Here is a 27,445-nt window from a genome sequence, read left to right as displayed (position 1 = left end):
AGAAGGGCCAAAAAGCCTCCTTCTGTGCTGTAATGTTCTATGGATAGCAGGGAGAGCAAGTTGGTAGGGAAAGTGAAACTGCTGTTTTTTGCATCTTCATTAGCCACAGGAAAGGTACTAGAAGACTGTAGGGTGGGTAATGATGTTCCATTAATTAAGGGTAGCAGATACTGGAGAAATTTCCTTAAGTGGGTTACAGTTTCCTTACATTTGGAAAGTGAAGGACTGATCAGGAATAGTCAGCATGGAGGGAATTCTAAAATTGATATGAGCATTTTGAAGAGACAACTTAGGTGATTGAGGAGGTAACTAACATGAAGGCAGGTAGCAACCAATGTGTGGATGAACTTTAGTAAGGCACTTAAATATTTCACATAGTTGGTTGGTACAGAAGGCAGTAGGCAATTGGGTTCAAAGTTGACTTGGTTTTAGGTTGAGGGTAGTGGCAGAAGAGAGACCTTGAGGTTCAATTATATAGTTCCCTGGAAGTGGGAGTGAGGAAGGCATATGATATACTTGCCTTCATTGGTTGGGCTTAGAATATAAGATTTGGGAAATTACATTGTAACTTATAAAACACTGATTAGACCTCAATAACGGTACTGAGTGCAGTTCTGGTCATCACAGTAGAGGAAAGATGTTGCACTCTGGAGTGTGTAGAGGAAATTCACCTAGATGTTCCCTGGTCTGGAAGACTTCAGTTATAGGAAGTGACTGAATAAGCTGGGTTTAGAGTTACATTAGATTATAACAGGATTTTTTCCAGTGGTAGGGATCTCAAAAGCAAGAGGACACACATTTATAATGAGTGCAATAAGTTTTAAGGGGGAGGGTCTGAGCTTTTTAAACACAGAAAATGTAGATACCTTGAGCTATTGCAGAGGAGATGGTGAAATCAGATACAATCACTACATTTAAGAGACATTTAGATAGGCTTATAAATCGTATCACTCAGTTATAGAAACATAAAAATAGGAGCCCATTGAGCCTGCTGTGCATTTATTACCGTCATGGCTGAACCTCCACCACAACACCATGTTTCTATATGCTTCCTGTCAATTCTGTGCCTTTTATGCACAGGTGGTATTTCTTGGTGGTCATCCAACCTGTAATTTAGTGTGACCACCTCGCTAAAACTTCTGAGTGTCCAATTGCTTCATGCAATCAGTAAGGTGCAACAGCTGGACACACTTCACACAGGTGGAATCTTCAGAGACAAGATCTCTCAAATCCTACAGGAGAAGCATGCCACTGCCCTAACTGCCACCCAGACTGCTTTAGGACTGGCAAGGAAATTTAAAGGATGTTACCTATGACTCTGCTCAGACTCCACTAATTAAAGCCTCATTTGCTTCTGTATTAGCACTCAAACACTGGCCATTTTCACATTGCTGCTCTGTTAGCACCTGCCTTCATTTTATTGGTTGATGTTCCTCATGATTAGCCAATTAAAAAAGCCTGTTCTGTCCCTTGCTAACTCAGCTCTTCGCTAAATCTTCCCACTGCTCCGCTTTTCCACCTGGCTCTAAAACTTGCTTGCTTAGCTCACTAAAGCGTTTCTGTTCAAATCTTCCCACTGCTGCTTTGTTCCACCTGACTCTGAAAAGAGAAAATTCCTTTGGTTGAATTATAGAAAAATGCAAACAATTTCTACTAAGTTGTGTATAATCAATATAAGCTTGTAGGTTGAAGAAAACTGAAACGTATTGTGTTTTAGCAAGTGGTTTAAATGTGTTCTTGCATTGTAATGTTAAGTAACACATCGGACCTTTTCTTTGCTCAGATTGGAAATACTGCTGCTTCATGGACAGGCATTCAGCTCTAAGACCTGGGAAAGTCTTGGGACACTTAACCTTCTTGCACAACAAGGATACAGAGCTCTCGCAGTGGACTTACCAGGTAAGGACTTTACATTTCCTTCATGACCCTTAAAGCTCATAGAGAAAGCTTTTCTTCAGCCTTCTATATTTATAAAAATGTAAAATATTCTTGAAGATTAGTGAATCATTACTGTGTGATTACGCATTGGATTATCTCCTCTTTTGGTCTGTTTACCAGCTGCTGCCAAATACAACTCTTTCTAACTTGCCAAAAGCAGCTTCACTGTGATGTTAAAGCTTTTGATTAATCAAAACCAATGCTTGTCTGGATTTTTAAATAATTATTATTTAATTATTGTAATTAAACACCCATATTGTTACCATCAACCAAACTCTGGGTATCCTGCAGTTCATGCTGTGCTTTTTAACTTCAGGGAACTGATTAAATCCTGACCACTGGCACTTCCTTCGAGGACTGTTTAAGTTTGGAACAAAAGCCCTTGGCTGCTGGAGATCAAATAGAAAAAAGCTGGACTTATAGATTTTTGTGTAGTGAAGAGATCAACAATTCCTGCTGTAGAAGCAAGTATTGTAATAGGGAACAGATAAATGCAGCCATCATCTTATCCAGTGATATGCTGATCATCCTCCACCACCTTCAGTGCAGTGCACTAGGAGACCGATGAGCTGACTGCTGTTTGAATATGGTAGGTTTAGGAGAATGGGTTGGTCAACTGTTTCAGTGTAACAGATTCACTGGAATTTAGAAGATTGAGGGGGGGATCTTATTGAAACGTATAAAATTCTAAAGGGATTGGACAGGCTAGATGCAGGAAGATTGTTTCCAATGTTGAGGAAGTCCAGAACGAGGGGTCACAGTTTAAGGATAAAGGGGAAGCCTTTTAGGACCGAGATGAGGAAAAACTTCTTCGCACAGAGAGTGGTGAAGAATTCTCTGCCTCAGGAAACAGTTGAGGCCGGTTCATTGGCTATATTTAAGAGGAAGTTAGATATGGCCCTTGTGGCTAAAGGGATCGGGGGTATGGAGAGAAAGCAGGTACAGGGTTCTGAGTTGGATGATCAGCCATGATCATACTGAATGGCGGTGCAGGCTTGAAGGGCCGGATGGCCTACTCCTGCACCTATTTTCTATGTTTCAAGTGAGCTGAGTCATGGTCTCGGGCTAAATGAACTCCTGTCTCACTATTAATGCCTAAATCAGTGATTTGCTGTTCCTGTGCAACATACTCCCTTGAGAAAAGAGATGAAGTGGAATTTCTTTAGCTAGTGGGTGGTGACACTGTTGGATTCATTGCCACAGACAGCTATAGAGGCCAGGTCAGATGGGGTATATTTAAAGCTGAGGTTGATAAACACGTAATTAGTAAGGGCATCACAGGTTATGAGGAGAAGGCAGGAGAATGGGTTGAGAGGGATAATAAATCAGCCATGATTGAATGGCAAACTTGATGAGCCAAAAGGCCTAATTCTGCTCCTGTGCTTTAAGATCTTATGACTGTTTCTGTGACATGGTCTTTTACTGACCTCCTACTTTGTTCTGTAATCATCTTGATGGGGTGGACTGGCCCTGATATCTATTTAATAGATATCAGGAGGAATTTGGTCTCTACCCATTTTTGCCATAGACCTGAGAACCAGATATTGCCTTATTGAAGGGGTAGTTGGTCCTCTGTTATTCCAAAGAAGGTTATGTACATAAGAGCACTATTAGGCCTTGCCTCCCTTCGAGGCTGGTACATCAAAAACCCTGGAAAATGTGACTTCTAAAGTGATAGCTCATAAACCATTTGTCAGCAAAGGCAGACATCACTACCTTCAAAGTATCAGCACATGAAATCAATTTTGGAAAAATGGCATCTGAAGACGAGAGAAAATTCATTTTCTATCTGTGATCCCTGCCCTCCCACATGCTTCTATTTCAATAAAGTCAGCATGGGTGGGCTGTTGTAATGTAACATCTGCTTCAATGTAACAGACTGAAGGATTGATTGGGTCTCTCCTCCTCACTGCAACTCTTACCGAAAAAAGAGGAGGCTTAAAGCTGGAAATTATGGGTCATTTAACACTCCCACTGGAAAATACAGGTGTCCATCATTAAGGAGATTTTTTTTAAAAATAGAAAACTTAGAAGATTTTTGAGGGAAATAATTTCTAACAAATTTGTTAAAGTTCTTGGAGAATGTAGCAAATTGGATGATAAAGATGACCAGTAGATGTAATGTATATGGATTTCCATAAGTCATTCAATATGGTGCCACATTGAAGTTTACTGCACAAGACAGGAACACACAGGGCTGGGGATAATATTTTGGGATGGATGGAAGAGTAAATAAAAGACAGTGGAGAGTTGGGATAAATGGGTCATTTTGGTTTTGCAATGAGTAACCAATGGGTGCCACAGGGATCAGTGTTAGAGCTTTAAATATTTAGAAACTATTTACAGTAGTATTGGATGAAAAAACTGAGTGCAATGTAGCTAAATTGTTTGAAGATAAAATTAAGATTAACAAGTGAGGAGGAGGGTACAGATGGCCTATAGACAGGTCAGGTAAGTGGGCAAGAAGTTGGCAGATGTTCAGTGAGTGAGTAAATCTACTTGGGAGGAATAAGGAGAAAGCAAATTATTGTAAAGGTAAAAACTATTCAGTGGACCAAAAGGGACTAGTGGCTTCCAGTTTCTTTGCAATTGACTCGAAAGGGGTTCAATCTCTTCCTTCTCCATCGTGGACTATGGGTGTAGGTTGGCCTTTTGTATAAAAGGCTAAAGTAGGTTGATTGGCTCCTCCTTTACTGTGAAACAGATTCAGAAAGACTGATTGAGTTCCTGTGCTGGTGCAGGTAGACCCAAGGAGGTTGAATAGCCTTTTCCTGTTCTAATTCTTTGCTTCTGTTACCACATAACAAGCTAATGTGTTACATAGAATAGTACACACAGAAACAGGCCCTCTGGCCTTTGAAGTTGTGCCAAACTAATTACACAAGTAATAAATGCCTAACTAAACTAATGCCTTCCCATGTCCCTCTATTCTCTGCACATTCACGTGTCTATCTCAGAACCTCTTGAAGAATGCCTTTTTCATATTTGCTTCCACTATTACCTCTGGCAACATGTTCCAGGCGCTCACCACCTTTTTAGGGGAAAAAAAAATGCCCTGCTTATCTTGTTTGAATTTACCCCCCCCCCCACCCTAAAATGCCCTCTAGAGTTAGACATTTTGACCCTGTCTACCTTTCATAATATTATAAACCTCTGTCAGATCTCCCCTCAGCTTCCGCTGTTTGTTTATTTATTTATTTAGAGGTATAGTGTGGAACAGGCCCTTCTGGCCCACCAAGCTGCACCACCTGGCAACCCACTGATTTAACCCTAGCCTGACCATAGGCCAATGAACCTACTAACCACTATATCTTTGTGGCACGAAACCAGAGCACCCAGTGGAAAAAAAAACACACACACATGCACACGCACACACGGACACACACTTTTCTTACAGAGGACACCGAAACTGAACTCCAAACTATGATGCCACGAGTTGTAATAGTGTCCCACTAACTGCTGTGCTACCATGGTGCCCTGTTCCAGAGAAAACAAACCAAGTTTGTTGAATGGCTATCTTTTCACATCTAACAACCTCTGTTGGAATGGACCAAATGGGCCTGAATCACTTCCTTTGTTCCGCGTAAACAACGTGCTTTGCTATTGTCTAATTAATGTCTTGTTCAATAGGATTTGGAAATACCTCACCCTTGGAGGTTGAGAAAACGGATAAGGACCGGGCTGACTTCTTGTTGACCTTCATGAATGCTATGGACCTTCAGACGCCAGTCCTGATCAGTCCGTCAATGAGTGGTCGTTTCTCCATCCCATTTGTGATGTTTCATAACCAGAGACTGAAGGGCTTTGTCCCTGTTGCACCCATTGGGACAAATGGCTACAGTGCTGAACAGTATCAGAAAATCCAGGTAAACTGTTGCTGAAGTTAATGCTGAGAAAACTGAGGCTGGACAGCTAACAGTGCAGATGTCAGAACCCAGGATCTGAATCCCATCTCTGCTTGCTTATAATGTGCTGGTCTGTTCACATTTTGTGAATTAGTAGGTTTGAAAAGGTCCATTCTTAACTTGTAAATAAAACTCAAGCATAACTATTTATATCAGTGTCTTAAGAAACCTTTGTCTTCTGACTTAAGACCCTGGTGTTGAAAGTGTCTTGAGATCTGTGGGGCTGAAGTATCCGATAGGCCCTGCAGGCTTATCCCTGGGTGGATTAGGAAAGGGTGCAGCTTTCAGGGCGATGTTGCCCTCCTGCTGATCATGCTGGACTCCTATGTGCTCCTAACAAATGGGTTTAAATTTCTCAGTGCTCCTCCTCTGTTTCAAACATACAATAGCCAAGGTTGATGGAAATACTTTAAATTTTCAATAATGCTGATTTGTCATTGATTAAATTCTACAGATCACCCTTCAGCCTCCATGGAATGTACCTGCCTAGTATCTGAGCAAAAGAGTTTGGATATTCCTGTAGTGGGAATCAGATTCCTCAATCATCTGTTGTATTGTGTTCACAAACTCTGAATTTGTTTCATTCTGCTTTTTCTTGGCCCATTCTTAGTTATGCTATGTTTTCTATCATTTCTCTTTCATATAACCTTCCTCCACAAATATAATCAACAACCTTTTGCATTCTACTCTCCTTGCCGCATTCTAAATACACTCCTTGTGAATAACTCTGCAGTTTGTGCCTCTTTTGACATTTTCGATAGGATGCATCATAGTGCATCTCTTTCTCTTAACAAGAGTAACAGAGTCCTCTTCCTTCATACCTTCCCACCAGTTTGTATATCCAAAATGCCCATTGAGTGCAAATCTCACCAAATGCTCTCCTTCACACTCAACCCTACACTGGGGCCGACATTGCCCCTTTCACTTCTCCCTCTGTCTGTTCACCTGTAAACAAGGCTCTGATACAATTGAATTCAGCATCAATAACTGCATTGATATCATTGGCCTGAGAGATTATATCTTTTTTTTGCTGAATGAAACCTGTCTTCTCAGTACTTGTTCCACCCAAACCAACGTCATCTCACTTGGTTCATCCTCTGTCATCATCTTCTCTTTTGAAGATTCCACCATATTCCATGCTCTCAAGTACCATCCTCTTTCCTTTCAAATTTGCCATCTTCATTCCTCTTAAAATGACATCTGAATTGAATCCTCCCTACTTGATATCTGTTGGCATATCTCCCTTTATTTCTTTACTAAATTCCTTGAATGTCACTTCCAAAATCCATACTCACCATTCCCTCATTTCCATGTTTGAATTTCTTTTCCCTGCCAAAAATTTGAGGTAGAGAAAAAAGTCAGGCAGTGACTCTGGAAAGAAGTAAACAAACTTAGTTTCAGGTCAATAATCCTCAGTGAGAACTTGCAGAGATGTACCAAATTTTATGATCTGGAGGAAATCCAACTAATTTTTTGCTCATTTATCGTACTGGTCTGTGAGAAAGCTCATTTCTGTGCAATGATTGTCATGTCTTCTGCACTACAAAAATGCCTATGCTTAAAATAGATGCAGAAAACTCATGAGGATTGTGCTAATGGTGTTTGTGTTTCACAAATGAAGTAAACTGCTTCCTTTTGCAGACCCCAACACTCATCATATTTGGAGAACAGGACACAAACCTGGGTGTACAGTCCCTGAAGAATCTCAGACACCTTCCTCATCACAACATCATCAAAATACCCACAGCACACCATGCTTGCTATCTGGATGAACCAAAAAAGTTTCATGATGCTCTGTTGGACTTCCTAACTAAACTTCAGTGAGTATGTACTATTGTGCAGCCTGTCTGTACCAAACAGCCAAGTCCAGTATTGAACCAGCTTTCACAGCAATTGGATCTAATCAGCCTCCCCCACTCTTACATAGAAACTCTCAAATGTGAACCCATTTAAAACCCTTTCACATTACCACGATAAAAAATTCTCAGCAGCAAGTTCTACAAAGACTAATTACATATGGAATGTTGACAGAAGCAGAAATTGAAATGAGTTTTGAAACAAAAGTCTATTATTTGGTAAATGCAGGACAGTGACACAATTTATTTGGTACACTTGTGACTTTGGCTTGAGACCAGCAGATTTTTCAGACGAGATGTTATTTGATTAATACTCAAACTTCACTTTTATTCAATTTTTGAATATTTATGCATGAAGAATATTTCCCCGTGCATCTGATAGGTTTAAAGAGTGTGAGAAGCAAAACCTTAGAAAGTTTAAAGGGGACATGGGAAACAGCTGTGTTTCAAGGGAGAGCAGCTAATGGACCTATGCGATGGAATGACAGAAAATTAAGAGGTAATAGTGAACATTAGATTACAGATAAATATTCATCAGTTTAAGGAATTGGGCTAAGGAGTGGTAGATGGATTTCAATATTAATATGTGAGGTGACACACAGCAGCATAGTGATTAGCATAATGTATTATAGCGCATTGGCCCAGGTTCAATTCCCCTACTGCTTGGAAGAAGTTTGCGACCCATGACTACAAGTGTTTCCTCCCACATGCCAAAAACGTATGGGTTAGTGTGTTAATTGGTCACACTGGTGCAATTGGATGGTGCAGGATCATGGAATGTAAGAGCCTGTTAACATGCTGTATCTCTAAATAAGTAGTGTAGGTTGTATTCTATTAATGGTAAAGCACTAGGCAGTGTATTGGAACAGAGGAATGCAAGTGCATAGTTCATTGAAAGCTGGGTGGTGAAAAAGGCATTTAGCACTCTGGCTTTCATGTGTCAGGACACTGAATGTAGGAGTTGAAACGTTATGTTACAATTATGTAAGTCATTAGTGAGCCACATGGGAAAGATGTGGTTAAACAGAAAAGAGTGCAGGAAAGATTTTAAGGGGATATTGCCAGGACCAGGGGAGCTGACTGATAGGGAGAGGATGGCCAGGCTAGGTCTTTAATACTTGCAGTGTAGAATTAGAGGTGACCTCATGGAGGTTTATAAAATCACAAGGGATATGTAGGTGGATAGCAGCAGTCTTTTCCTTTCAGTCCAAATCTAGGGGGCATAGATTTAAGGCAAGAGAGGAAAGATCTTAAAGGGACTTGAAGGGTAACTTTCACATAGAGGATGGTGGGTATATGGAACTGCTTAAAAAAGAAGAATTGCTTAAAAAAAGGTACAATAGTATCATTTAAGAAGTACTAGAAGAGGTACATTTACAAGAAAAAAAAGGTTGTGAACCCTTTGCAGTTACCTGGCTTTCTGTATTAATTAGTCATAAAATGTCTGATCTTCATCTAAGTTACAATAACAGACAAACACAATCTGCCTAAACTAACAACACACAAACAAGCCTAGTGCTTTGCCATTAATAGAATACATCCTACACTACTCTGTTCAATACTGAGTACACCATTTAAACAATCACAGTCTTAAGTTCAAAAAAGTGTGTGAACCTCTGAAGCAATACCTTCCACAAAAACTATTTGGAGTCAGGTGTTCCAATCAATGAAATGAGATTGGAGGTGTGGGTTGCAGAGGTGCCTTGCCCTATGAAAAGGACACACAAAGTCAGTTTACTGACAGAGCCTGCTCTTCTCAAGATCGGGTTATGTGCACCATGCCTTGATCAAAACAACTTAGAGAGAGGTTTAGAAGAAGAATTATAGAGCTGCATGTAACTGGAAAAGGCTACAAAAGCTTTTCTAAAGAAAAATTGTCCACAAATGAAAGAAGTGCTGCTCTTCTTAGGAGCGGGTGTCCTGTGAAGAGCACGACGTGCAGTGCTGAAGGAGGAGAAAAAGAACCTAAGGGTAACAACAAAAGACCTCCAGAACTTGCTGAAGTCTCTGTTCATGTGTCCACTATAAGAAAAACACTGAACAAGAATGGTGTTTATGGAAGGACACCATGACACTGCTCTCCAAAAAAAAATGCTACATGTCTTGTTTGCAAAAGACCACCTGGATGTTCCACAGTGCTTCTGGGACAATGTTCTGTGGGCAGATGATACAAAAGTTGAAATTGTTAGCAGAATTGCATATCACTATGTTTGGAGGAAAAGGGGCACTGCACACCAACACCTTATCCCAACTGTGAAGAATGGAGGAAGGAACTTTGTGGTTTGGAGCTGTTTTGCTGCCTCAGGGCCTGGACAGCTTGTAATCATTGAGGGAACAATAAATTCAAAATTGTATCAAGACATTTAACAGGATAATGTGAGGGTAGCAGTCTGTCACCTGACGCTAAATAGAATTGGATGATGCAACAAGACAATTATCCAAAACACAAGCGTAAATTGATAACAGAATGGTTTTTAAAAAATAAGAAAATTTCTGTTTTGAAATGGCCAAGTCAGAGTCCAGACCTTAACCCAATTGAGATGTTGTGGCATGACCTGAAGAGGGCTGTTCATGCAAGGTATCTCAGAAATATTGATGAACTGAAGCAGATTTTCATGAAAAAATGGCCTAAAATTCCTCCTTGCCATTGTGCAAGCCTGATCAGCAGCTACAGGATATGTTTGGGGGAGGTGATCGCTGCTATAGTAGGTTCCACCAGCTGCTACACGGGTTCACATGCTTTCCTGCCTGGACTGTCATAAATTAAACAATGTGTTCAATAAAGACATGAAAGTACAATTGTTTTTGTTATTAGTTTAGGCCAGGGGTCGGCAACCCGCGGCTCCGGAGCCGCATGCGCCTCTTTCATCTCTGCTGCAGCTCCCTGTGGCTTTGGAAAATAAATGATGAGTATTTAATTAAAATGTATTTTATGTTAGTTTGTTAGTTTTTGAAATGTAATTCTAAATTTGAAAATTATGGTGATCTTGTACAATCTAAATAAAACGTGTTTTTTGTCGCTATTAATATACATCACCACTGCCAATGCCTGACACCCGCCAGTGCGCGATTTCTTTTATTTTTCGATCCAAGGTAGGCTAACTATGGAGAATTCTAAAAAAAGAAAAGTGACTGAAGAAAACAGAAAGTTTAATGATACGTGGGCAGATTCATTTGCTTTCACTGCTGACGAGACTGGTTTACCGGTATGCTTAATATGCAATGAGAAACTGGCAAACAACAAAAAGTCAAATGTCGCAAGACGTTTCCAGAATAAACACGCAGCCTTTGCTCAAAAATATCCGGATGGAGATGAGAGAAAAAAAGCGGTTTCGGAACTGATGCGGAAGGTTGATCTGAGCAAAAATCATTTCAAGAAGAGGATGAAGTCTGGAAAATCAACTACATATGCTAGTTTTGTTGCCGCTCAGGAAATAGTCAGGCACAGGAAGCAGTTTACAGATGGTGAATATATAAAAGAATCTTTCATTAAGATTTCAGAACATCTATTCACGGACTTTAAAAACAAGAGTGAAATTGTGCAGAAAATCAGGGATATGCCCCTCTCTGCAAAGACTGTCAAAGACAGAACCATAAAAATGGCAGAAGACATCTCAAGACAGCAAATTAAAGACATCAATTCAGCTGTGGCCTACTCGATTGCCTGTGTCGAGTCTAAAGACAAAGGTGATATTGAACAAATAGCGCTGTTCTGCCGGTATGTAAACTCTGCCGGGCCACAGGAAGAAATGATTGAGTCGATACATCTAAAAGGCCAAACACGGGGGGAGGACATCTGTGAGGCTGTCTTGAATTATATAAGAGCCAAAGGAATAAAGACCACCCACCTGGTGTCAGTGGCTACTGATGGGGCACCAAGTATGGGGCACAAGGGATTTGTGGCTTTACTGCAGAAGTCGCTGGACAGAAAGCTGCTGACTTTTCACTGCATCTTGCACCAAGAGGCACTGTGCGCTCAAACATTTCCTCCGGAATGCACAGAAGTAATGGATGTTGTCATTCAGATTGTCAATAAAATAATGGCAAAAAGTTTAAATCACTGTCAATTCCGTTTGTTACTGGATGAGCTGAAAAGCGCATATTCTGATCTCCTGCTGCACAACAAAGTCCGGTGGCTGTCCAGAGGGGAGGTGCTGATACGCTTTGTCACGTGTTTGGAGAAGTGAAAACTTTCCTGGGCAGCAAAGGACTCACTTTTCCTAAGCTGGAACAACCAGAGTGGCTGGAAAAGCTACACTTCATGGTAGACATGAGCGCACCTGAACGCGCTGAACACAGCTCTTCAGGGGAAAGGACGCACAGCCTTGCACATGTTGGAGGATGTTTTGGCATTCGAGCGCAAGTTGACAGTGCTTGCCAGAGATTTACAGAAAGGCACATTGTCTCACTTCCCTAATTTGAGAGAGTTCAAACAAGGTCTCGACATGATAAATTCGGAGTATTTACATTCTGCAATCATCGCAATGCAAACATCGTTTGGGAAAAGCTTCTGTGAGTTCAGAGAGGAAAAAAAAACACCTTATCCTTCCCGGTCACTCCCCTAAGCATCGATCCATCCCTACTGAATACGACTGCATTGGCAGGTGTGAGTCAACCTGATCTTGAGATGGAACTGGCCGACATAGCCGACAAAGACATATGGGTGTCCAAGTTTAGACGCTTGACAGCAGACCTTGAAGATGTTGCCCGTCAGAAGGCCGTTCTTGCTCAGAATCACAAATGGAGTGATATTGAAAACCTCCCCAAACTGGACAAACTTGTGTTCGAAACATGGAATGCTATCCCCGACATTTATGTAAACATTAAATTTGCGCCTGGAGTCCTGTCGATCTTTGGATCCACATATGTATGTGAGCAGGTGTTCTCCAACATGAACTTTATTAAAAACAAACATCGCGCACGCCTCACAGATGACAGCTTGCGATCCTGTGTAAAGATGAAGGTGACGTCATACAGCCCTGATGTGCAGACGCTGTGTGCTAAGGTCCAGGAGCAGAAATCCCATTAACCAATTATAATAAATATTTTAATTGCCTATTATTTTATGTATATTCGTATTTTTTCATTGTTCAGTGAAATAGTCCTTTTATTTTTCAGGTTGACAGCTGGCTGATGTTATTTTTGGTTTGCTGCTGGCAGACAATTTAAGATCGGCGTTTTTCATAAATACAAGAAGGACACAAATAGACATTGAGTATTTTACTTAAAAGTAACCTTCAACCCAACGTCTTTTTTTCGGAGTTCAAAATGTTTTTGTTTCATGCAGAAATGTAATTTCGTTTTGTTACGTATCCCGTAACTGGATAACTTACCAGCAAAGATAGAGAGGTCCATTGAAGTCTGATGTCACTATTTTCAAACATTTTTATTTATAAAGGGGCACAAAAGTAAGGTGAATGCAAACATTCAGATAATGCATGTCACCAATACTCAATCTAAAACATGGGTATAGTAATAATCATCATTAAGAAGTAATCTCGGCTGTTGTCTAGGGGATAATATTTTTGTCCATTGGAAATATAAAAAGTCATTCAGAAGTCTGCAGACTTTAGCCTTTTGAGGAATCGTTGGGTTTCACGTGTTTTAGAGGGATCGGTGAAAACAAAAAGAAAACTTGCCCAGGTCTTTCTGAAGCCACTCCGTTAAATCAGGGGAGCGTTGTTTTCCCCGTTGTTAGTTCGAATCCTTCTCGGTATTATCAGCCACCCGCTCCCTAGGCCAAAGGAGTTAGGAGCGCACGTGGCATTGAGTGGCTTCCAGCTCTCACGGGAGCGTTGAGCGAGCGAGTTCTTCTGGTGCATCGCTCGGGTACTGCCTCCTGCAGTCCGCTTTTATCTTTACTTGCAGAGTTGTAGATGTCCATCAAAGTAGGGTGAGGCAATCTCCACCCCCACATTGCCCGAGGGTGTCCATGTCCATGGTAGCTGTCACGTAGCAGGGACATGCACGTGACACAGGTGCCTTTAAGAACAATGGCCAGAACCGTTGCATTGTCTCTCACTTCTGAGACCCGAATTAATAGCGATCCTGCAATTCTCCGGAAGGAGGGGGCTGCTCCCGCTCCTTCGGCCCCTCAGAGCTGTGGTACCTTCATAACACCTCCCCTCTAAAAACCGCGTTTTTTAGCAGCGGTTAAAAACGGAGTTGTACAGTGTCTTACAGGATTTTTAATCTAACACAATACCCAAGCTTTTTCTCTTCACAGAATACTACCGTTATACATTCAAGTCAGTATCTAAATAGTTAACAATTACAGTGCCCCTTTCTTTAATATCTTAAAATCGCATACCGTACTAAAGTCTTGTAGCATCAGACTTCAATTCAATAGGCATCTATTTATTATTTTTTTTTCGCAACAAAACTAAGGAGGTGTGACCTTAGCTTAGGTGCATTTACAAAAGTTTATGCGAACACTGATTGTTTCAGTCGTTTTACGTAACCAGCAGGTCTCCAAAGGGGCTGTCTTTATTATTCACAGGCTTTGGTGCAAACCCGTTCAACCTTCTCGGTTGTTTAACAATGGCATCTCCATTAACCGTTGCCTCTTTTTCGGCGAGCCCCCCCATGGGGACTCGAGTTATTTTTCGTGGTGAACTCCCGCCAGTCTCGTTCATCGGGGTTATTTTAGCAACTTAGACCATTTCCACCCAATTCTTTGATTTTACCCAGGTGGCTGGCCCTTTTATCAGTCCCCTTCAGGCTATTGGTGTTTGATTCGAACTCTTCACTCAAGTAGCATTTCGAAGGCACCCCACTCCACACCCCATCCTGGCATAACAATAGAGTGGGGGGCCCCGCTATCCCCCGGCTCACTCTGTGAGCGATCCGCCAGGTTTAAGATTTCTTCCTTCGATTTGGAAACTACAGACTTTCCGTTTCCTTCAATAACAATCCTCATCCCCCCCATTCTTAAATTCTGCATTAACATTGAACCCACCTTCGAGTACAAACACCGGGGAACTCACACTTCCCCCGGTTACCAAGGTTAACCCTTTTCCCACTGAACCAAGTCTATCTGACCCACAAGGACGGCCGGCCCGTTCCACTGAATCAGATACCTCGGACTTCTTCTGAGCTCCGTTACCAGGTTCAGCACCTCGTGCGTCCCCATCTCGGACACACTCAAACGGGACATTGGCCTCTTCCAGACTTTCAACACCCGTACCTTTTTCAAATCCTAACTTCCCCCGATCCTCCCAGTTACTCTCTGGGTAGCTCCCACCCGGGGAAGGCACAACCCTGCGAGCTGAAACAACCTCCTCGGCCTTTTCAGCAGACTCCTTCGAGGCAAGGGTATCCTTTCCATCTAGGACTGCCCTCCTCTCATTATCGGGAACACCTTTAGAACTCTCAAGTTCTTCAAACAATTCTGCCAAACCAGACAGATCATCCATGTCCAACTCTGGACCTTTTAACAGCTTTATCTGTTTCTCATCTTTATTTCCTACCTTTAGGACCTTTCTCTTTGCTAAGGGCAGATCTATCTCCTTTCCCTTATGCCCTTTCACTTTACTACGCTTCGTCTTACCACCCTCTTAAACCCTCATGGCACAGGGTCAGCAAAGACGTCTCGGCCAAATCAAAACTGGCCAGATTTAAACTGCTCTCGTTCTCAGCTGTCTCTTTCGACATGCTGCAAGTGACCGCGCCGGTGAGATGGTCCCTGGGCGCTAGGGGCGGGGCCACCACACTCGCCAGTCGCCAGGTCGGCAGCATTGCTGACCAAACCTTACCCCCTGCTAAGTTGTTTCCCAGCAGGATGTCCACGTCAGCTCTCGGGAATTCTGAGGGCACCCCTATTTCAACTGATCCATACACCAGCTCACAATCCAGAATGACCTTATATAAGGGCACCATTTCTATCCTTTTATTTATTCCTTCCTCCTTTACCATGCCCGTTTCCCGACCAAATTCTAGTACCTTACGGCTAACCAGGGATAGTACAGCGCCCGTATCCCTCCAGATTCGTACGGGAACTGGTGTGTCTCCCTCCATCACAGACACAGTTCCGTGTGACAGACAACTCTCAGAGCCTTCTCGTACTCTGTCTACCCTCGGCTCTCTGGTCGATTTGCTGATTACTACGGCACACCCGATAGGGACTGCGGCTTTCCCTCTTCCTATCTCCTTACTTGGAGCAAAGCATCGAGATGCAATGTGCCCCTCCTTTCCACAATTAAAATAGGTCAAACCCGGAACCCTCTGGCCGTCTTGCCTTTCCCCCTCAACCTTACTGCTAGCTCCCGGTGGGACCTCTGCCTCCCTTGTCGGACTTTCTCAATCGTTCCCATGGTCTCTCTAGGGACCTTTATTCGAGGAAGTCTTTGTCTTGTGGGTTAGGACATATTCGTCTGCAAACCTAGCAAATTCTGAAATGGACTTATCCAGCTTCTCATTCAAATACATCCGGATCTCCTCCGGAACACAACTTTTAAATTCCTCAATCAAAAATAACTCCCTGAGACGCCCATAATCCTCGTCCACCCTTTCTGTGGTGCACCAACGGTCCAAGAGCACCCACTTCTCATGGGCTAGCTCGGTATACGTTTGATTCCACCCTTTTCTTAAATTTCTAAACTTTTGTCTATAGGTCTCAGGTACCAATTCGTAAGTCCGGAGAATGGCCTTCTTTACCTCATCATAATTCTCCGCTCCTCCCTCCTCCAGGGACAACGCCGCATATGCTCGTTGGGCCTTCCCCTTTAACACACTTTGTAACAATGCCACCCACTGCTCTTTTGGCCACTTCTGATTTGCTGCCACCTTTTCAAAAAGCAAGAAATAACTATCGACATCTGTCTCCTTGAATGGGGGCACCAATCTCAACTCCCTACTAACACTAAACCACTCCACTTGGTCTAACCCTTGATCTCTTTGCTCGTTCCTCATCTTCTCAATTTCCCGGTCATGTTGCCTCTGTTTCTCTTTCTCGGCCCATTCCCTCTCTTTCTCTTCAGCTTCTAGCTTCTTTAGGTGAATTTCATGCTGTCTTTGCCTTTCTCTCTCTCTCCGCCGCTTCCAGCTCTTTTAACTTAATTTCACTTTCCAACCTTAATTTCTCCACCTCGAACTGAACCGTCACACTTGATGGTACTTTTTCAGGGATATCTTCCAATACCACATCTTCAAACACATTCTTCCCAATGTAATACTGAGTTATGGCCCTTCGTACCTCCCGCTTTTTCATGGACGACCTCACTTCTGCGAGGTTCAACCCCTTCGCTAAATTTAACAAGTCTGATTTGGTGGCCAGTCGGGTTTTTCATAAATTCACCCACGTCCATCTTTGCTGGTTTCCCATCTGGCTACCCGCTTAACCAGATTCAAGTTTTGGACTTACAAGCCCGATTCACTGGCCTCCCAATTTGGTGTCAAATCCCGGACGAGCCCCCAAGTTGTTACGTATCCCGTAACTGGATAACTTACCAGCAAAGATAGAGAGGTCCGTTGAAGTCTGATGTCACTATTTTCAAACGTTTTTATTTATAAAGGGGCACAAAAGTAAGGTTAATGCAAACATTCAGATAATGCACGTCACCAATACTCAATCTAAAGCGCGGGTATAGTAATAATCATCATTAAGAATTAATCTCGGCTGTTGTCTAGGGTATAATATTTTTGTCCATTGGAAATATAAAAAGTCATTCAGAAGTCTGCAGACTTTAGCCTTTTGAGGAATCGCTGGGTTTCACGTGTTTTAGAGGGATCGGTGAAAACGAAAAGAAAACTTGCCCGGGTCTTTATGAAGCCACTCCGTTAAATCAGGGGAGCGTTGTTTTCCCCGTTGTTAGTTCGAAGTCCTTCTCGGTATTATCAGCCACCCGCTCCCTAGGCCAAAGGAGTTAGGAGCGCACGTGGCATTGAGTGGCTTCCAGCTCTCACGGGAGCGTTGAGCGAGCGAGTTCTTCTGGTGCGTCGCTCGGGTACTGCCTCCTGCAGTCCGCTTTTATCTTTACTTGCAGAGTTGTAGATGTCCATCAAAGTAGGGTGAGGCAATCTCCACCCCCACATTGCCCGAGGGTGTCCATGTCCATGGTAGCTGTCACGTAGCAGGGACATGCACGTGACACAGGTGCCTTTAAGAACAATGGCCAGAACCGTTGCATTGTCTCTCACTTCCAAGACCCGAATTAATAGCGATCTTGCGAATCTCCGGAAGGAGGGGGCTGCTCCCGCTCCTTCGGCCCCTCAGAGCTGTGGTACCTTCATAACAGTTTTCTCTGCAGGAGTTCATCGATTTCATAAATGCAACACATTATAGTTTGTTTATAAATTGCATAAAGGGAAAAAAAAACATTGTATGCAGTGTTATTTCATTTTAAATGTCAAACGGGTTTTGTGGCTCCCAGTGTTTTCTGTGGGAAACGGGTCCAAATGGCTCTTCCAGTGGTAAAGGTTGCCGCCCCCTGGTTTAGGCTGTGTTTATCTATTATTGTGACTTGGATGATGATCAGACTGCATCTTATGAGTAAGTTAATGCAGAAAACTAGATAATTGTAAAGGATTCACAAACACTTTCTTGCAACTGTATATGGAAGGGTGGGCTAAGTGCAGGAAATTGGGACTAGTTTGTTTGGCATGGATTCTTTGGGCTAAAGAGCCTGTATCCATGCTGCATTACTTCATGACTGAGTATGCAGGCAGGGATTAGGAAGCAAACGCAGGAACCTGGGCCCCACTAAGTGGAAAGGCAGTGTGACAAACAATACCTGGTAAGCCAGATGCAGATGTCCATAAATCAGATAGTTGTATACTTGGTACAAGTATACAACTATTACTTGGTGTAGTACAGACTCACACGCTGCAGTAATCCAGGTTCAATTCCTAACCTGATCTGAATTCACCGACCTTGCCCAGTAGTTCACAAGCCTACATTTGGAGAGACACTGTCAGCCAAAAGGACAAGAACCATGTGCAGTAATAAGGGATTTAACAATTGGTGGTGATTTAAAATGGAAAGGTGGGACCAGAGACCTGTCCTAAAGACCAAGATCTGCTTTCTTGGTGCCCCAGTCAAGGACAACGTTCTGCAGAAATTGTTCCTCCCTGGATATTTCTGATCCCATTGCTTGTGTTTGACCTCTACACAAGAAGTGAAATACTTGGTTGTTTAATTCCGTTTGAATTTGAACTTGGTCTCAATTATTTTTGCACATTGCACAGTGGCACAGCAATTAAGGTTACTGCATCATTCATCACAGATCCAATTTCAATTCTGATCTTGATCTCCACTGTGTGGAGTTTGCATGTGGCCTGTAACTATGTGAATCCCCCAGAGCCCTCAGTTTCCTCCCAAGGATGTATGGATTGTTCTATTTTATTGTTGTTATAAGCATACATGAATAAATACCCATGAAAATTAACTTTCACTGCAGCAGCAGAAATTTAATTTAATATAAATTATTCACAACTTACATGTGAGCAAATAAACAATTACATTGTTCAGAAATTAGAGAAGAAAAAATAGTCTGGGTACAGTAAGGTTTTTCAACTCAGTTCGAGAATCTGATGGCAGTGGGGAAGAATCTGTTGTTGAGCCTTGAGGTGCAGATCTTCAGGCTCCTGTACTGTATACCAAATTGCAGCATCAAGAAGAGGACATGGGCCCAATTTTGAGGGTCTCTGATGATGGATGCTCCCTTCCCAAGAGCCAACAGTCCTACTTTATTAATGACCAGCCTCCAATTTCACATTGTCATGCATCCCTGGTTGCACAAGTGTGCACTTTCTACAAAACGTGCCCATTTATTCATAATAAAATACAGAACAGAAATGGGTTTTTCAGCCACCTAATCCGTGCTGAACCACTGCAACTGCCTACCCCATCGGGCCACACCGGACCATAGCCTTCATACCCCTAGTATCCATTTACCAATCTAAACTTCTCTTAAACATTGAAATAATGCTCACATGCATCACTTGCATTGGCAGTTCATTCCATACTCTCATGATCCTCTGAGTGAAGAAGTTTCCCCTCTAGTTCCCCTTAAACTTTTCATCTTTCACTTTTAACCCATGACCTCTAGTTGCCGTCCCACCCAACTCCTGTGGAAAAAGCCTGCTTGCATTTACTCTATCTATACCCCTCATTATTGCGTATACCTCTTTCAAATCTCTTTTCTATCTTTTAAGTTCTTAGGAGTAAAATGTCCTAACCTATTCAAACTTTCCTTGTAACTCAGGTCCTCCAGACCCGGCAACATCCTTGTATATTTTTCCTGGACTCTTTCAACTTTATTTACATCTTTCCTGTAGTTAGGTGACCAAAACTGCACACAATACTCCAAATTAAGCCGTACTAACGTCTTACACAACTTCAACATAACTTTTCATCTCATGTACTCAATACTTTAAGGCCAATGTGCCAAAAGCTTTCTTCATGGCTCTATCTATCTGTGATACCACTTTCAATTAATTAATGGAGCTGTATTTCCAGATTCCTTTGCTCTATAGCACTCCTCAGTACCTTACTTTTGCAGTGGTTGAATAAAAAGTCAGTAAATTACAGCTAATTAAATAAAGTAGGAATGATGCAATGGTGATCGCTGTAGCTGCATGATATGGGAGATCGTGGACCCATTGTGGTTTCTGGTGACCACATCTACAGCAAGTATTGGCTGCTTGAGGAACTCAGGCTCAAAGTTGATGGCCTGGAATCTGAGCTTCAAACACATTGGCACATTAGGAAGGGGGAGAGCTACCTGGATTCTCTGTTTTAGGAGGTAGTCACACCTGTTAAGAGTAATTGCCTGAAATTCAATCTGTGGTCAGGAACAAGAGGGTGTGACAGTGAGTGAGGCAGGTAGTGGGATCCAAGAGAGGGTGATGGAGGTGCCTCAGCCCTTGAGCTTGTCCAACAGGTCTGAGATTCTGATGACAGTGCAGGCTGTAAGAAGGACGAGCAACCTAACTGTGGCACTGTAGTTCAGGCAGCCATTCAAGAGGGGGGAGAGAAGAGAAATGTAGTGGTAATTGGGGATAGTATAGTCGGGAATAGACAGAGTTCTGTGTCATGAGTATAGAGCGTCCCAAAGGTTGTGTTGCCTGCCTGGTGCCTGGGTTCAGAATATCTTACCTGACCTGCAGAGGAATTTGCAGCAGGAGGGTAAGATCCAGTCGTCATGGTACATGTGGGTACCAATGACATAGGTAGAATGAGGAAAGGGGGGACTAGATAAAAAAGCAGAACCAAAAAAGGTGGTAATCTTTGAATTACTAATGGAGCCATGTGTAAATTGGCATAGGGTCAAGAAGATTAGAGAGTTAAATGCATGGCTCAAGGATTGGTGTAGGAGAAGTGGGTTTGAATTCATGAGAAATGGGCATCAGTATTAGGGAAGGAGGGAACTGTATCACTGGGGTAGGTTCAACAGATTCGAGAAGTACCGATAAAGTAAAAAAAAGAAAATTGTGGATAAAGATAAAAGCAAATTTTTTTAAAGTGAAAGCAATAAATAACGAGCATGAAATAATAAGATAATGAGTTCTTAAAGTGGGACAACAGAAGTAGAATGTGTAGTTATTCCTTTAATCTCATTAATGGCTACAATATTATAATTCCAGGTGTTGATCCATGCCCTAAGTTCATCTGCAATATTTCTTGCACTGAAATAAACAAAGCTCAGGACATTAGTCTCACGATGCTCACTCAACCTTTTGATTCCTGATTTTGTCATTGGTCTCACCAACACTTGTCTCCACAGCTGTTCGAGCACTCTGATTCCCATTCTTCTGTAACTAGTTAAAACGTATCCGTGCAGCATCAGCAAATCTTTCCGCTAAGATGCTAGTCCCCTTCTAGTTCAGGTGTAAACTGTCTCTCCTGTACAGGTTCCACCTTCCCTGGAAGAAAGCCCAATGATCCAAAAATATTATGCCCTCCCTCCTACACCAACTCCTTAAACTGTATAGTCTTCCTATTTCTGGCCTCACTAACATGTGGCACGGTTAGCGATGCTGAGATCAGGACCCTGAAGATCCTGCCATTTAACAACACCGAACTCTCTTTGCAGAACCTCGTCACCTATGTCATTGGTACCTATATGGACCATGACCTCTGGCTGCTCACCTTCCTACTTAAAAATGCTGAGGATTCGAGATGCTCGGGACCCTGGCACCCGGAATCCCGTTCTAGTCCACAGAAATTCCTTTCGGTTCCCCTAACGAACGAATCCTTCAGCAACAAATTGCCGTTAGCCGGCGGATGTGACGTATGGAGCGACGCCACTTCCTCCGTGTGGCCGCTGCTGATATAGTTCCCGGCAGGCCTTGTGTCCTTCTCTTTTGCATTGCGGCTTCTCAGGTACAGTCAGGTTCCCGTTCCATCTGCCGCCATCCGCTCCTACTGGGGCTTCGAGCAACATCCTCCCGGCACTCCGGCCTCCGGACAAGGGTTTGCGAGCTTGGTTCAGACTCTGTGTCCGGCTGTGCTCTGTGTACCGGCTGTTAGTTGCGGGATTGGAGCTCGGGTGCGACCGCGGGAAATGGCGGCCTGGCCCTCGAGAGGGAGGACGTGGAGTACTCAGATGAAAATCTAGTGACGGGGAATCGGTGTCGGGCGCGGAATAGGTGGTGGTTAGGCTGGTGAACATGGAAACAGGCCTCGTTGCCATTAGAGTGAGGTGGTCGGGTAGAGCTGGTTCAGAACAATCGCCCTCAGTTGTGCTGCAGTGGGCTCAGAACTGAAATGGGGACCTTGACAATTCCTCGTTCTTAAACAGTTTGTACTGCTAAGAAATAAAACTTCACCTGAAGTTATTCAGTCTGTGGCGAGAAACACTGGCTTACACTTTAAGCTGTATGTAATGTTTCCAAATGATATAAATATTCTGGAGAGCTTTCCATTCAATTTAAAGCCAGCACATCAATGCTGTGAAGGTGAGTGCATATGGATGACATTGTTTAAGAATAAAACTATTTCAAGACTTGGAGTTGTTTTGGTTCCTCTTGTTAGAATGTAAAAGGTTTGGAGAATGTATTGGTTTAAATCAGAACTGTCATCTTAAATGTGGATGACAGGGTGAGTGGATAGATGTTGTCAATGTACCGTAAAGTTAGGCATTTTGCGTGGAAGTGATAAAAACATCATCACATGGAAAATAAATGAAAGAGCCTACTACAGAGATGTGCACCAAGAGTGCAGTCAAGATTGTGATGCTTCACACTATCAACTGATATTTACTATTGAATTGCAAACAGGAAATCTGCAGATGCTGGAAATTCAAACAAACTGAGACCAAAGGGTCTCAGCCCGAAACGTCGACAATGCTTCTAGATGCTGCCTGGCCTGCTGTGTTCCACCAGCATTTTGTGTGTGTTTTTTTTTTATTATTGAATTGCAGGTTTGCCTTTTAAGTTGAATCTGAATCTCATGGATTAAAGATTAGCTTTATTTTATCACATGCATGGAAACATGTAGTGACATGCGTGGTTTGTGTCAATGACCAGCACAGTCCCATGCTTGGCCGTCAACATAACATGCCACACAATAAGCAGTGCATCTTTGGAAGCAGGAGTAATCTGGTGCACACGGCAAAATCCTTGCAGTCACAGGGAGAGCGTTGGAGTCACAGTTGGAGGGAATTGAGCCCTGATCTGATTGCTGGTGCTGTGAAGCGTTACAGTAACCGCTTTGCTACTGTATCATCTGTAGATGATTCAGTTAAGCATATGTAGATTGTTGCCGTAAACCTGGGATTTGCAATTAAGTTCAATGTTTTTGTTTTTGACAGTTACCATGGCTGCCCTAAGACCTCTTACCAAGCCTAATATTGTGAAGAAACGCAGGAAGAAGTTCATCCGTCACCAGTCAGATCGCTACGTGAAAATTGCGGTAAGGTTTGGCCATAGGGGTATGTTACTGACATCACGGCTCATATAGAGCAGAGCTGTTTTGTTTGGTTAGATCAAATTCATTGATCTCTTACCACAGTGAAGTCTGATCATTTTGCTTTTAAGTGAAATCAACAACTGAACTTTGGATTGAGAATTTACTGGCTGTGTAAGTGATCTGTCTTTATTATGAGACTTAACCTCTGATTCCACAGCCAAGGGAAGTGCTCGTCACTGTTGAGCCTGCACTTTTAAGTCCTAATAAGGTCTCTCATTCTAAGTCCCGAAGAAAAGTGTTGGAAAAAAAATCTAGTGCTTTTTCAGCATATTTGACAAATAAACTTATCTGGCTTCCAGCCAGGTACAATTATTAATTTTAACCAACGTTTCGTTTCATTGACAAACTCGTCTTCATCAGGAATGGTGAAAAGGGTCTTGTTCACGTAATCTCCCCTCTTAGGGCAAACCTGAAGTAAAAGGAGTCCACTAGTGTAATCATTCGCAACAAAATGTTTTTGGTGGAAGTTGTCTGGATGTTTAATACATTTGGTTGAGTGGAATGGGTTAATTCCGGGAGAGGAATTGCCCTTGTATCTATGGGGGAATGAGGATACTCTGAAAGAATGTTTTTTAATTGAGATGCATTTTGGCTACACAAACTTCATTCAAGTTTATTTCTTCACTCAACAGCGTAACTGGCGGAAACCAAGGGGTATTGACAATAGAGTTCGCCGGAGATTTAAGGGTCAGATCCTTATGCCAAACATTGGTTATGGCAGCAACAAGAAGACCAAACACATGTTACCCTCGGGATTTAAAAAATTCTTGGTTCACAATGTGAAGGAGCTGGAGGTTCTGATGATGAGCAACAAGTAAGCGTTTTTTGTATACATCAGTTAGTTTATGGTTGTTTCAGTGGGACTTTGTGATCTTAATTTGTTACTTTGATGTATGTAGCTTTTTTTATATTAGACCCAAGTGGGAATTCTGAGTTGTAAACTAACTGAGCCAATGTTGTCTGACAGTTGTGGCATGCTGTCATGGGTAAAACTTGTTGAGAAGCCAAGTTAGCAATGCAGCTTTTTGTATATTCAATTTCTGTGTTTATATGTGAGTAGAAGGCTATTTGGCCCAATGAGGTGTTGCTGGTTGACAGTGTAATTGCCATTTTTCTGTTTTCTCTGATGCCTACTCTCCACATTCACATCAGTTCTGCTTACCCGCATATTAGGTGATTTACAGTGGTCAATTAACCTGCCAACTTGCTGAATGTAGGAGGAAATTGGAGACCCCAGAGAGTCCCAAGCAGTGGAAGAGAGAATGTACAGAACTCAACATACAGTGTTTGAGGTCTGGAAATCTCTCTGATGTAATGGACAGTACTTTACAAGTTGTGTCCCTCTTGGGAAGTTTCATTTTAGGTATTTTGTTCTGCAGGTTCCTATGGGTGGAGAGTGCCATACTATTAATATTTGTAAATAGAAAATGAATCCCCTTTTGGATTAAATGGCATCATAATGAACATCTGTATGCAGATAATTTGTAGATAAGGAATGTCTTTATCCAGCCCAGTCTGAATGTAACTTTAGATTTGTACTTTAGAATGTACCTGCCCTTATCAGTTGCTAATTCTGGACAAGATACCTTCTATCTGAAATTGCAGTTTTGTTGTATCTGAAGCACCATATCTGAGCATTTCTCCACTTTCTGCTTTCAAGTTCATTTTCATCCTTTGCCTGGTTCAAGTAGATCCTTTCCCAGATTAAAATTAGTGGTGATGGTGCAATTCTTTGTACCCTTCTTGCCAGTTCTGGGACCTTTGCTGACTTCTATAGATCAGTTCCTGATATGGGCAGAGAAATGGCAGATTGGGTTTAATGTGGCTTCGTGTGAGATGTTAAAATTTGTGTGATTATGTATAAAGCGACAGTACATTGAGCGGCATGATTACCTTTATTAGTTGCTGCATTAGGTCCAAGAGTTGGGAAATTCTCAAGTGCTATGAAGAGTTAGAATTGGGTTCTTTTGAGAGATCAGATGGAAATTTTACAGGATTATGAGAGACATAGGGTAGACAGTTGGTATATTTCTCCTCCCCCGCACCCCCCCCCCACCCATGAGGTGAAATATCTGGATATTTCACATGCATTTAAGGTGAGGGGCTAAGGTCAAAGGTGCACAATTTTTTTAAGAGACTGGTGAGTGCCAATAATATACTTCCAGGTGTAGTAATGGAGGATAAATACAATAAAGGAATTTAAGATTTTATTAGACAGGCAAGTGAATATGCAGAGAATGGAAGGGATTAATTCAGTTGTGTGTTTACTTTGCCCGTTCCTGTGCAGTGCCATACTGTTCTGTGTTCACTGACAGAAGCATTGGATTTGACCTCTGCATGGAGTAATAAACTGGTATTATAAACATGCTGTGTCATACACCTTGCTGGTGTGTCTCTTTGGTGTTAAAACTAAAACCTAACTTGCAGTTTCCAATTGTGGAAGAATTTTGTACTGTTTCACTGTTTGCCTCTCTCTTGGTAACCATACAGATGGGCACTCAAAACGGTGATTGACTTCCTCATTAACGTGTGCTAATTTGTGTAGTTAACACTCGTGCAATCCTTTAAACTAGTTTATTCTTTTACAGGACATATTGTGCTGAAATTGCTCACAACGTCTCTTCCAAAAACCGCAAGACAATTGTGGAGAGGGCAGCCCAGCTTGCTATCAAGATCACCAATCCCAATGCCAGGTTACGCAGTGAAGAGAATGAATAGCCTTCTCACTGAACTACATCTAATTCTTTAATAAAGTGTTTAAAATAATTTATCAGATTGTCACTTTTTACACTGGGCTGTTTCCAAAAAAATGTAACCCAAAAATACATCAGTTTTGGGGAATTGATGTCATGAGATGGTGAAAGGTTATTTTGCTTCATAAAGATAATGAAGTGAAATGGTGATGACCTAATTAGGGTGGATTTGTAGAAGAATTTGTAGTGAGACCCTTCCCATTGTATAATACCCCTTCTACATGGTGGACTGTGATGCCTTATTTGGGAGGGGGAGGTGTGGCTTATGGAATGACACCACATACAGGTCTCGTGGTCATTCAAATGGGGTGAAAATCTGGTTGACTGACCCACACCTTCAATCTGGAGAGGTATCCAGGGGAAAGTCCTTGACCTGGGAACATCACTTCTTTTATACCTTTCTCCTCCCAAAAGCTGTTTGCCTCTCCATGTCTGCACCACCATTCAGTGAGGAGTGACTAAGCTCAGATGCCATGGCTGGATCCAATAGGTATACAATCAATCTGGGTGTGAAATCTGTTCATACAAGCCTCATTTCTCCAATTTATTTCTCAATCTTAATAACTATTCATTCTTGCCACACCTTTCAAGTTTCCATGGGACTGGAATTTCTTGGCTGGGAAACATCAGTCCAGGAGGAAGATCACCAAAAACTGCAGATTCAGGCCTAGCTGGACCATTGCTAAGTGGGGGGGGGCTGGTCATTATACTCAGCATCTTCAAAAGTCAAGAAGGCAGCATTCATTATTCAAGACCCTCATCACCTAGTACATGCCCTTATTTTCATTACTATCATCAGGATGAGGTACAGAATCCTCAGCCACTTGATTAGTAAGTGATTTATGAACAAAACAATTTTTGTGGCATATCTGTCAGTAATAACAAACCTGTTTTTTGAGATTTTTAAGACTGCTGCTGCTGCACGCCTTTACTATCGACAAAGGAGGACTGGGGAACATATACCATGTACCTTGGGAGCCAACTCTCAGCGAAGGCTGTTTAATCTGAGACCCTATTAAAGGGTCTCAGCCCAAAACATTGACTGTTTATTCCAAAATGCTACCTATCCTGAATTTCTCCAGT

At 42.3% G+C, this 27,445-nt stretch overlaps 2 protein-coding genes across 5 annotated transcripts in view; both read left to right on the top strand.

The window, feature by feature from the left end:
* abhd14a (abhydrolase domain containing 14A) overlaps positions 1 to 18,019 on the top strand; it is a 31,231-nt gene extending 13,212 nt beyond the window's left edge. For 3 of the 4 annotated variants that reach the window (XM_059944484.1, XM_059944486.1, XM_059944487.1), the window contains 4 exons: positions 1,784 to 1,899; positions 5,569 to 5,804; positions 7,485 to 7,663; positions 12,818 to 18,019. In XM_059944484.1, coding sequence (XP_059800467.1) covers positions 1,784 to 1,899; positions 5,569 to 5,804; positions 7,485 to 7,663; positions 12,818 to 12,833 — 547 coding nt within the window. In that variant the 3' untranslated portion in view covers positions 12,834 to 18,019. Of the gene's footprint in view, positions 1 to 1,783; positions 1,900 to 5,568; positions 5,805 to 7,484; positions 7,671 to 12,817 lie in introns of those variants that run through there. The other variant, XM_059944485.1, reaches the window with a different exon arrangement.
* Positions 18,020 to 21,903: 3,884 nt separating this feature from the next.
* On the top strand, positions 21,904 to 26,379 carry LOC132377952 (large ribosomal subunit protein eL32). Its single transcript, XM_059944488.1, has 4 exons — positions 21,904 to 22,022; positions 23,452 to 23,552; positions 24,242 to 24,423; positions 26,198 to 26,379. Exons 2-4 carry the CDS (start codon positions 23,457 to 23,459, stop codon positions 26,325 to 26,327), a joined length of 408 nt encoding a protein of 135 aa, XP_059800471.1. The 5' UTR covers positions 21,904 to 22,022; positions 23,452 to 23,456; the 3' UTR covers positions 26,328 to 26,379.
* Positions 26,380 to 27,445: the final 1,066 nt, after the last annotated feature.

Source organism: Hypanus sabinus, chromosome 19 (genome assembly GCF_030144855.1).
Source record: "Hypanus sabinus isolate sHypSab1 chromosome 19, sHypSab1.hap1, whole genome shotgun sequence".
NCBI lineage: Eukaryota > Metazoa > Chordata > Chondrichthyes > Myliobatiformes > Dasyatidae > Hypanus > Hypanus sabinus.
Note: the sequence above shows the minus strand (reverse complement) of the source record. Positions and strands in the feature narration are given on the sequence as shown.

Coding starts and splice junctions, on each gene's coding strand:
- LOC132377952 (XM_059944488.1), top strand. CDS start 23,457: ATGGCTGCCCTAAGACCTCTTACCAAGCCTAATATTGTGAAGAAACGC. Junction 23,553..24,241: donor ATCGCTACGTGAAAATTGCG/GTAAGGTTTGGC, acceptor TTCACTCAACAG/CGTAACTGGCGGAAACCAAG. Junction 24,424..26,197: donor GTTCTGATGATGAGCAACAA/GTAAGCGTTTTT, acceptor ATTCTTTTACAG/GACATATTGTGCTGAAATTG.